This window comes from Eurosta solidaginis, chromosome 3, assembly GCF_040869045.1.
Source record: "Eurosta solidaginis isolate ZX-2024a chromosome 3, ASM4086904v1, whole genome shotgun sequence".
Classification (NCBI taxonomy): domain Eukaryota; kingdom Metazoa; phylum Arthropoda; class Insecta; order Diptera; family Tephritidae; genus Eurosta; species Eurosta solidaginis.
Window position 1 is genome coordinate 131689839 of NC_090321.1, and position 12315 is coordinate 131702153.

The following is a 12315-nucleotide window of genomic DNA, read 5'->3' on the forward strand; positions in this document are numbered from 1 at the left end:
CATTTATAATATATATTAGATATTAGATAAGGTGAATATACCGTTTATTAATAAAACTTTGGCTTAAAGAATTAATATCTGAGTTGCAAAATATAAAGATAGAGAACAAAAGCAATGCACTCCTATCATTTTGCCCATGTGTATATCCGCAACAACACGAACAAAATGTATGCTCTACAAGTCGCTCATCATACTTGTCTGATGAATAGCTCGACGGAGGCGAGAGAAGATGAGATGGCTCTTTAAGGGTTCGAGTGAAGAGTTCTCCGGAAGATTTATGGTCCTGTCCATGATACCGACGGCGAGTATCGAATGAGGAGGAGTATCGAAGGATGTATAACGATGAGCTGTAAGAGCTTTAAGTAGATATGAATACAATGCAGCGAATCAAAGCCCAAAGGCTTCGCTGTCTAGATCATGTTTTGCGAATGGATGAAGACGCTCCAACCAAGAAATTTTTCCAGTCCACCCCGCAGATTGGAATCAGAAGAAGGGGAAGCATATATGTATGAAGGTAACAATTTTCACTTATAGAAATTTTCGCGCAGCGTAAATATATTCATGCATACTAGACTGCAATTAAGCTCGGTGCCCCAGAGCAGCTTGAGCGCAGACCATACTGTCATAGCAGTATAGCGTCAACAATTTCTGGTTGTACAGACTACCTAATTCCGTACCTACGCTTCGAGGGAGCGCTTAGGGCCACAATTTGTGCAAAGCTGCATAAATAACAGACATGGCGATACACGGGATTTTCAGTTTGGTGGTCAAACAAACTTCCTGTGGCACTATGAACTCATTCAGTCTATATGACGTCCTCGCGGGTAACCCAGTTCAACCTAGTATAACCTTTCCAGTTCTTTCCTCTGGCAACAGAATAAAAATGGATAAAGTAGATCAAAAAAGACGAAAAAAGTTCCGCTTTTGCAAAAACTTGAGCCGCTACTTCAAAATCCGCTCAGAAATTGTCTTTTGTGTGTATGTTTTTTTTTTCATTATCCTGGATAATAATAAACATTTGCCGTATGAATATCCACTTCCCATATTTTTACGAATTTTCTGGGTTACACGTTGGACTTTTGTATTGAGGATGTATTTCTAAAATTGTAAAACGCACACATATTTGATTTCAGACTGAAATCGAATTATTGACGAATTAAAAACTAAAATACAATTTTAAATGTTGGGTTTTATTTAACTATGGCATTTTAGCTCATATAAAGTTTTACAATAACGAATACTTACAAGGCTATCAAAAATCAAGAATAAAGTATATTATATGTAAACCCAGGAAAAAGCCACAACAAACTAAATTAGTCGTGTAGTTTCAGAGCCTCTTAACTGTATTAATAAGAATATAATACATACGGGGTAAAGTATATCAACCATTCCACTTAAAAAGCTTCATCGCTTCGATTTCAATGAAATTTGGTGAAATTGCTGTACTATATAGTAGTGTTAATTTCACTTAAGTTCGCTCCTAAATTTTGGACGGTTACGGAGATATAAGCGTCTGAATTCTCAATTTTTTTTGTGGAAGCCTTTTTTCTATAAATCATGTCGTGTAATTGGCTTTCTAAGAAGAAATGAATAAAACGGTTTCTAACGTATTTTTTCCATTCTTTTCGAATATAAATATAAAAAAAAATTTTAGAAAAATTTTAAGTCAAATTTTATAAAAAAATTTTTTTTTTTTTTAATTTTTTTCAAAGAGGGGCATTTTTCATATTTTTATTTTTGTTTTTAAGTAAAAGCTTGATATTTTTCCTTTAAAATTAAACCTATTTTATTTTGGCACGCGATTTCTTTAATATAATAATTTTTAAAATGTCTTTAAAATCAGTTCTTGAAGAAAAAGATATAGAAATATCTTCGCAAAGAATGGAAAAAATGCTTTAGAAACCGTTTTATTCATTTCTTCTTAGAAAGCCAATTACACGACTTATGATTTATAGAAAAAAGGCTTCCACAAAAAAAATTGAGAATTCAGACGCTTATATCTCCGTAACCGTCCAAAATTTAGGAGCGAACTTAAGTGAAATTAACACTACTATATAGCACAGCAATTTCACCAAATTTCATTGAAATCGAAGCGATGAAGCTTTTTAAGTGGAATGGTTGATATACTTTATTTAGGAGCGAACTTAAGTGAAATTAAGCGGTGAAGCTTTTTAAGTGGTTGATATACTTTACCCCATACATTATTTTGATATTGGTACGAATATTAGCAACACTAAGGGGTACTGTCATCTCTAAGCCGATGCTAAACAGTGATATCATGCACATCCATAAATCAATCATTATGTATCTACATAAACGAATCAATAATTGCGTCTACACATATGTACGTAGACGCAGAGGAGAAGCAACGCACAAACACATGCATATATCTTATCCGAGGTGGCCACAAGAGAGGGCAATAATTTGTGCAAGTATTACTCACGCGCATATGAGAAGCTATAAACATAGTTGTGGCTGGTGATTTTGTAGCTGATAACTAACTAGTAAGTTCTGGAATGGAAGTATACAACGAGAAATCAAAAAGTATAAAAGGCCGCGACAGTAGAGGCGCGAGAATTCAGTTTCACTTAAGCTATCAATCAGTTTCGATTAAGCACGCTATCTGTCAAGCAATAGTAGAGTTATTTATTGTGAAGTATTTGAATAAAGGCCATTTTGCATTATTAAATATTGGAGTTATTTATTCAACAGTTTAGTGATTCGAACTTAGCAGAAGGTTGCAAATAAGAGGCTTTGCAGTAAATTCGTTACAATATGTAGGGTTTGCGGCGACCGTATGAGTAAAAATACAAAAATGTGGAATGAATAATATATAAATATATGTCTTTTTGTAATATAATTCCTTGGTTTATTATTCAAACACACTATAAACGTTTAAAACGAAGTTATCGTAAAAGCAAAATTTTATTTTTTTCGCAAACTCAATAGTTTTTCAACAAAAAAAAAAATGAGGTTAACTATATTACGGAAATATCTGAAATTTGCCTTTTGTCCCTCACGCTGATTTCGCGCAAAGGGGTCGATATTTAACTCTCCATATGCATACAATGATATAAGTTTAAATATATAAACAGCTTATTTAGTGTGGTGGTAGCGTATTAGGGTCCTGGGCCCAAGGCCCGGAAAAAAGCAGAATCAAAATCTTTAGACTTTTTTTGTAATGAGAACCAAACATCTTTTTTATCGGTGTTGCCGCTTGGCAGTGGTTTGGCGAACGTTTCAAGTCCATTTTTGCTATGAAAAGCTTCGGAGTTGGTATAAAACATGTAAGTCCCACCCCGTGGGCAAAGGAGTAGCACGTCGCTAATTCGAAACGAAGTTTTGTAATGTATTTAATTTTATTTATATTCCCAGGGATTCCATAAGCACGAAGTTTTGGCTAGATCTCTTCGGAGTTATATCGCGTAATGTATTTATTATTATTTATATTCCCAGGGATCCCATAAGCACGAAGAAATTTTGAAAACTACCGACCCTTTAGTAAGTAATGTGCGTACGAATTTGCAGATTTTCTGAAAGCGATCAGTTCGAATTTCAATTCCAGCAGATTTATTTTCAAGATAAACACCTAAACGTCATAGCGTTTTCTGGTTTTTGTCTAATTTTTCACTTTCATGAGCAGAGTGTCAAATAAGGATTAAAAATTATGTATATAACCGTAGACTCATGCCACTTAAAAGGGTATAATATCACACACCTAGATTAATAGGGACCTAAGTCCTCAATATGAAATTTTCAAATACTACTGGATCTATTCTATTCAAATACTAGTTAACTACTCACCCAGAGAGAGCTTTAAAAAAGCTAAAAATTGTATTGGGAACCCCAATAACTTTTCTTTTGCTTTTAATGAACATTTTGATATTTTTTAGTTGTTCGCTGTTTTGATCTACATAGGTGTGTGATATATACATAATTATTGAGCCATATGTTCGAATGTGTCGTACATAAATCGTAAGTAAAATTTTAATGTCAACGTGATCATAAAATAATCATTTAATGACAGAGTTTAAATACGGCTCGTCACAGGCTGAAAAAACTGTCTTTTCCTTTTTTGCACTTTGCCTTACTTGCTACTGCTTAAAACAACATTACTGTTGTATAATTTACTCAACCATTGTAGGGGGAAGTAAAAAAAAAACTATTTCGAAAAATTTGGCTTTGTAGATTACGATATATTCGGGTATATGGCCTGATATGCAATATAGTATAGTTTTTTTTTTTAACTTACCTTGCTATTTTTTCCATTCACTTCTCTAGCTGTTTTTAATCGCTGAGATAGTAGTTCTAATAGTTGGTTATATTTATTATTTAAATTACCCAAAGATTGACTATAGTACTCTGCAGCACCTGGGTCGTTTTCCATAGGCCGAAGAATTCGTTGAGGGCATGTAAATGAAGGACTTACTTCAGCAATCCAATCCACGAAGCGCATACATTTACCATTATATATCTGATTTTTATTTCAGTTATTTTTTTGTTTTAGACGTATTAGTTATTTTTACAGAATTTTCCGTTTGTTATACGTTAAATTGGAGTTAAAATGTTAAATTTATTAAAATATAAACCATAGATAATAACATTAGTATTTTTATAATATTTTTATCATATATTCAAGCCAATGTATACATACATAAGTATGTATGTGACTGCATAGTTATTTACAATAAATAATTTTTAAATTAAGAAAAATTTGCCAAAGCTATGTATGTAGGTAAGTTAGGATTTGTGTAAGTGTCTGCTAGATTATATACTTTTAAAGAAAACTTCTTTTCCTACTACATATATCAAAATACTAATAGTTAATAAGCTTATATGTGGGTATGTAGGCATACATAATATCCTAAATAACTGGCATATATAACATTGCTGAAATTTATTGCAGGAAAACAACTAAGGATGACAAATTCCGACTGAAACCGAACGAAGTGTACTCAATAAGGCTAAAAAAATCGGGAGCGATAGGTTAGGTATTTGTATGCCCTGTTTTTACATTTAACTTCTATTTTCTTTAATTCCACATGCGTATATTCCTATAAAAACTTCATTCTTGTTCCTTAATTTTACATTCTTGAAAACCCATTATTATTGACTTGGGAAATAGACTGAAATAGTCTACACGGATGAATTAACTTATTTTTCTATACTGCTGAAAATGTGTATGACTACCAGTGAGTGTCACCTTATTTGATGCAGCCACAAAAATAACATTTAAACGCTCATATCTTTTGAACCAAAAAAGATATTTGAAAAAATCAATAGAATTAATAAAAATAGCATTGTTTTCTACCGAAAAACATGTCATATATTAAAAACTTCTCACTTAATCCTTGCTAACCAATAAATAATGAAAAACCAGTATATATGGTATGAGCAGTTTATTTGATGCACTCAGCTTTTAATGTTAGTTACCACGTTGCTTTGACTTTGTTGGTTAAACAATTACTCTATTCCTAAAATTATTATTTTTTTCGTGAATGAGAAATTTGCTTACTAAAAAAAACTAATTTTTAAAAAATGGGATGACGCACCAGTGCAGAACAACGAGAGTTGGTAACTCACCACTTGAAGAACGGGAAAAGTCAGCGTTCAGTAGCTGAAATGGTAAATATTCCTCGTCTACAATTCAGCCCATAATCGAAAAGTTTTTAAAAGAAAAGCGTGTAAAAAACAAGGGTAGAGAAGCGCCAGATAAAATATTTACACAAACTGACGAACGATATATCGTTAGAAAAATTTGTGAAAATTCCAAATTGTCGGCACAAAAATTAGCTAATGAAGTGAAAAACTTTCTTGGGACGGAATGTAGTGCATCAAGAATCCACCGTATCTCACGATCACATGATTTTCATGGTCGAGTTTCCCTCAAAAAGCCGTTCAATAATTCAAAAAATAAGGTTACTCGTTTGAAATTCGCCAAAAATTACGTTTTGAAGGATTTTGGAATACTGTAATATTTTCTGACGAGTTCAAGTGTAATATATTTGGGTCGGACGGAAGGTCGATGGTTTGGCGTAAGCCCAACAAACAACTTGATACGAAGAATTTACGTGCGTCTGTGAAACACGGCGGTGGGAGTGTTATGGTTTGGGCTTGTATGGCTGATTTGGGGTGTTGAAAACCTTGTTTTTATAGATGAAATCATGGATAAGAACACGTACCTTAACATTCTAAAAGAACACTTGCTCAAAGTGCTGAAAAACTGGGTCTACGGAGCAACTTTAGATTTTATCAAGACAATGACCCAAAACATAAATTAGGAATTGTGCAGCAGTGGTTGATATGGAATTGTCCCCACGTAATGGAACCACCAGCGCAGTCTCCTCACTTAAATGTCAATGACAATTTATGGTCCCTACTAGAAAAAAATATCCAAAAACGCCATATTTCTAGCAAATAAAACCTCAAAGAAGCACTTCTCGAAGAAAGGTCAATAATTTCACCGCATTTAACTAAACTTGTCAGTGTTCAATAGAGGATCGTCTAAAATCAGTTATCTCGCAAAAATGTTACCAGACAAAGTACTGAGTTTACTTATAAATTCAAGAATTCGTTTTTGTTTCATTCTTTTATTGCTGCATCATATACGCTTCTCATGTTAAATATACTACCTTTTCATTACTTGTTTGTTTGTAAGGACTGAATAGCAAACGTCTAGTACTAGAAATGATTTTTTAAATAACAAACAATGCTAATATTACCATGCGCTTTATTTTTTTTTTTTTTTAATATCTTTTTTTAATCAAAAGGAAAGAAAGATTATTTTTGTGACTGTATCAAATAAGATGACTCTCACTTATGTCATGTGAATGTATGACTAATAATGTTATATAATAACTAGATCAAAAACAAAAATACTGAATTGCGCATTTTACCAACCACAAGTCAATTAATAAATTCAGGCTTATCATTAATGAAGCCTTCCTATATTGAGTTTTGAGTTATAATTATAGCTATACTTATTAAACGTTTTAACAGGCTTATATAGTACGTAAATGGAGTCGATTTAAAAAAAATGTTATCACTTTTGACTGTGCAACAGGATATTTGTTTGTAAGCCATATGCTTTCAAAAGATATGGCTGATTTTAACATAAGGTGCACAATCTTGCCCTCGATAGTCTTTTGTTTTTTTTCTCCGCAACACTAAGATTTTAATTCTAAAACAAGAGAAAGAATATACATTATTATATGATTTTGAATATATTACCTTCGCTTCCCGTATTAGACGTCCTCCATTCGTGCTGACATTTTCGATTTTAGGCTTCCGTTCTACTGCAGATCCCAATAATTTCTGGTCGATTTACAATTATTGATTGGTGGATTAATTGGAGCAATTTTTATACAATGGGAATGTTTTTATAATTACATACAATACTACATATTATAATAAAATATTGTTGGTTTAAGCAAATGTGATATTCAAACAATTCTATAGATATACAGTTTAATTTTTTTAAGGGTTAATATACGAATGGTTCAAGTGATGGTATAGAAACTAAAGGTGTAATTCAATTTAAATATATTATTGCTTAGCTTGTTATTCGTAGACTCAAACCATAGATGCACATAGCTCAATTTAAGGCATAATGTATTCAACGACTACACTAAATCTAAATGTTGTGGGATAATTATTATATATTTAGAACGGCAGAGACCACTTAATTCGGATGATCCGTGTATACTCCGCACAGTGAGGCGGATGAACATTCTAGGTAAGCAAATGTTTCAAGTTCTAATAAAATAATTACAAATTTTTTTTTAATTTTTTTAATAATTAGGGAAAAATTTAAACGTGACATCAGGACTGACAAGGTGACAGCTGTTTCGATTATACCTTGTAAATCTCTTCAAAACCTTTTCTATCGGGAGTGGGATTTGAACCCGCATCGTACGATGGTTGAAGTGTTAACACTCCCGGGAGAAAAGGCTTTGAATAGATTTACAAAGTGTGAGGACCCCAAAACCGAGGGGTTTGTACCCTCACAACATATACATACAGATACATTTTTAAACATACATTTCTCAATGTAATATTTGAATTTATTATTTATACATTTCTAGGAAGTACCCCAAATGTACATATACCTTTATGAATTATATATATTCTGCCGTATATTGAATTATTAATTACTGAATTTAACTACAAATTATACTTGCGCACTTTTGCACGCAAGCATAATATTTACATTTCCGCCCACATAAATTTTAAATATAGGGTCATCCTAATGTACACCAAGCATTTGGAGAAGAAGTGGACACACACAAAACATAAAAATGCATCGGTCAACCAACTCTGTGTACGCGCGCAATCTAATGCACCCAGCTACAAATACAACATACATAATAATTTGAGTGAACGGAGATCAGCAGCAAGTCGCCAAAAATAAGCGCAGCTACTGATTGGGAATTTGGTATACATATTTACGCATTAGCATACGACATAGCAACGAACACGTTAAAGCAGAGCCGGCCACACAAATCCTAAAACAATTGCATAAGTGTGTGTAAAAATTGAGTGACAACTCCCCACAGTGTGTTAAAAGAAAATGTGGACTGTGAAGTTCGAAATTAAAAAGTACTCTGGTTATTTGATTTCAAGTTAATCCTAACAATATTTACTTATATTCATATAACTAAGAACGCGGAGGTCGAGCTAGCCAGATAAAATTTTTTTATAAAAGAAGGTATGGTGTTTCTTCAATGCAAAATTTACTTTAAAAAATCACTTTTTCATTAAGAAAGAACTATAAAACAAAGTAAATGTAAAGATAGAAATATATATTTTCAAAACATAAAGTTATTCAATAAAAAAAATGTATAAAAATTAATAAAACTAAGTAGAACGTATAAAAAGTTACTTATATTAAATTGTCAATATTTATTAATAATTAATTAATTATTATTCATTATTAATATTTAAATTGTCAATATTAATATGTATGTTCAAAGGAACTTAATAATACTAACTAAAACGTATTAAAAGTCACTTTAACCTTGCTGCATATTGTTTTTATTACGTGCCCAAAAAGTAGCATGGACTTTTCCTTTTGCATTCACTGTTGATTTTAGTGAATGACAAGCGAAAGCAAACGATCGTGATCGCTCATCGTTAGTGTCTGTGTGAAAATACGAACTCAAATTGCACAATGTGCAACTTTTGGCCGGCTCTGCCGTAAAGCATAAGTCGAAAGCATTGAGCAAAGCTAACGCAGCATCAGAATCAAGTGACAACGAACCTACGTACAAACCTACAATAGTCAAATACAATAGGCCAGGGATGCGCCTATTTTCGGCTCCTAAATCAGTTTCAGTGCCAGCGAGTACTTGGTGAGACGTTTGTGTGTTTTGGGGTGTTAGGGGAGTAAAAAATACATTGGAAATATCGTACGCTTTATCTCAAACGATATTCATCGCAAGAAGGTTGCGGAATAGTGATGGAACGATATTTCGCTATTGGTGATTTCATCGCCGCTATTGACAAATCGCTAATAGCTATAGCTATTGCAATCCAAATATATCAGTGATTGACGATTTTCTTTCATTTGATTCTTTTGAATGACAATCACCTCTGGCAGAATATCGCCAATAGCGATTATAGCGATTGGCGATTTTCCTTCAGCATGAAATGCTAATACTAATAGTGGTAGCGGGGATGCAATCATCGATAGTGAAATATCGTTCATCACTACTCATCTGTGTTCTTTACTTTCCGACTGAGTAAAAAAGTTTATTGGATACAAAAAGAAATAATTTTCTCGAAAATTGGAAAAGATATACCTTTACAAAAGTTTGCCAGCTATTATCGAAAAATAGGGAAAGTTGTCTTAAGAACTGCACAACGAAAAAAATTTCTCGTCAACAGATAGTGGTAAATAAGGGCGAAAAGTGTGCTTTTTCTGCATAGAAATTGTGGAAACGGCGAACGGAACAAAGCAAACTTGTGCAACAACAATTTCCACGACGAAGTGATGTGCAATAATTGCAAAAAATGGTTTTGCAATGGGCGTGGAAGCACATCTGGATCCCAAATTGTTAATATTTCGTCGAGGGCTAAACATAGGGAAGTCACCCTACATTCTGAAGGTCCACTTGGAGAAACAGAACTAAAATGTTACTCGTGTGGCGTACGTAATATATTTGTATTAGGATTCATTCCAGCACAGGCTGAATCTATTGTAGTGTTGTTATGCCGGTAAGCTGAAAATGGAGTAAATATTAAAAGGTGTATTTAAACGAATAAATTTAAATTTTAGTCAACCATGTGCAGCGCAAAACTCTTTGAAAGATATGAATTGGGATCAAGAACAATGGAAGCCACTTATAACTGATCGTTCGTTTTTGCCGTGGTTGGTAAAGGTGCCTAATATCAGCAGCACAAATAAACAAATTAGAGGCATTATGGAAGGAAAATATTGATGCAACATTTCAGGATTTAGAGAAGCCAGGTATAGATACTGAACCATCACAAGTGCTATTGCGTTATGAAGATGGTTATCAATACGAAAAAGTTTTTGGTCCACTTGTGCGCCTAGAAACAGAATACGATAAAAATTTAAAAGAATCGCAAACACAGGAGGGTATAGAAATAAGGTGGGACGTTGGCCTAAACAAAAAAACCATAGCATATTTTACGCTTGCTAAAACTGATTCGGACATGAAACTAATGCATGTGTTATTCATAAGTTAACACTTCTAGGCTGTAGCCGTTAACAGTTGTATAAAATTTGTTTTTTTGATGGAAAACTGAACAGATTAACTCAAAATTGAAGTTTTTTGGGAGAAAGCAATTCAAGCTTTGTCATATGGTTTGTATACGGTTGAATTCTCTGTCTAATTTCTAGGGCACTGAAGTGGGTGGCTAATTTTCTGCTAAAGAATATTTTTATAATAGTTTGAAGAATCTGCAATAGGTAAAGCGAAGGCTGGAAAATACGGCATTGGGGCAAATGCAAATACATTGTATTCAACGAGGAGTATTATGGTGCATGGAAATTTATGAAAAGAAATATTCACCGGAATAACTGTTGTAATATATTATTAATATTATTAAATGCAAATTGTTATTATAAAGGAACCGTTTGCCTGCGTGCAAAATTAGTATATAAGGGCGACGAATTTGCATTGAAATTCAGAGATTAGGAGACAGACATACGAGTCGGTAAGTTTTATGACTACCGACCAAGAGCACACCTGAAGGTTTTGACTTCATTTGTGCTTAAAGTATATTCGTCTGGAATCTTTTTACTCCATTCGACTGCAGAGGTTGGCCGAGGGTTTTATTACCTCAGTCACCTCTTACAAAGCAAGGGATAAGCTAGGAGTAGAAGTAGAATTTGATCTAATAAACATTTATAACGTTTTATTTATGAAATTAATAACAGTCATTTTGAAGAACCGATAGGGATTTTATATATTTTTTCAGGAACCCTGGACGGACTGGGACTTACCCCGGAAAACCAAAGGAACAAGTCCGTCACAAAGGTATAATCGAAACAGCTGTGGCCTTGTCTGTCCTGATGTCACATTGTTTAAATTTTTTTCCAAATTATTAAATAAATTATAAATTGCTTCAAATAAATGTTTTCATACAGTTAAAAGCAATAATGGCAACCCCCGCTTAATTTATACAAAAAAAAAATTTTTAAACGGTTTTAATTGCAAACAATACTTACATTAAGTAATAATAATATAAAAAGCTGGAAAATAATTAGGTAGGTCCTAGGTACTAGTCATCACACTCCTCATACGATAGGGCGTTTATGGGACAATTAAATAAAAGCGTTGGGCTCATGAAATTTCTAAAAAAGGGAGGCGTAGCATAACCTGATTAAGGTTCAGTTGGTCTTAGAAATAGAAATTTGACGCATCTAACGCTTTTATTTAATTGTCTGATCAACGCCTTGGCTTTTCGTATTATCTTATATATTATTTCTAATTGCTGTTTTTACGTACAGGTCCTTTGTTCGCTCTTATTTCCAAATCCATAAATAAAGTTTTGGTTCTAAAGATGGGGATTCGTGGTATTAGCGAGCTTTGGGCATTATTAGTCGTAGTGCTTTTGTTTACCTATATTTTATTAAAACAATTTGTTAAAAATAAACGATTGTGAGCACACAAAGAAATCTATTTGTACTATGGCACTATTGTGAATACTTGATTAGAACTAACACTGCATTACCGGCAGTTGCTAACATTCGCCATGTGGCAGCCCAAGCGCATGTAAGTTTATAGATGTTTGATTGATTGAGCAGCTGATTTCTGTTGATATTTGATATGAGAATTTTATATTTGT

At 33.1% G+C, this 12315-nt stretch overlaps 1 protein-coding gene across 12 annotated transcripts in view; it reads right to left on the reverse strand.

Moving 5' to 3' along the window:
- The window catches only part of shot (dystonin-like protein short stop), a 1374398-nt gene that overhangs the window by 628165 nt on the left and 733918 nt on the right, over positions 1–12315 (reverse strand). For 9 of the 12 annotated variants that reach the window (XM_067773043.1, XM_067773038.1, XM_067773034.1 and 6 more), the window contains 2 exons: positions 7231–7314; positions 4253–4474 (listed from right to left, as the gene is read on the reverse strand). The exons of 2 other annotated variants lie outside the window; for them this stretch is intronic. In XM_067773043.1, the coding sequence (XP_067629144.1) occupies positions 4253–4474; positions 7231–7314 (306 nt within the window). The remainder of the gene's footprint in view (positions 1–4252; positions 4475–7230; positions 7315–12315) is intronic. One more of the 12 variants, XM_067773039.1, reaches the window with a different exon arrangement.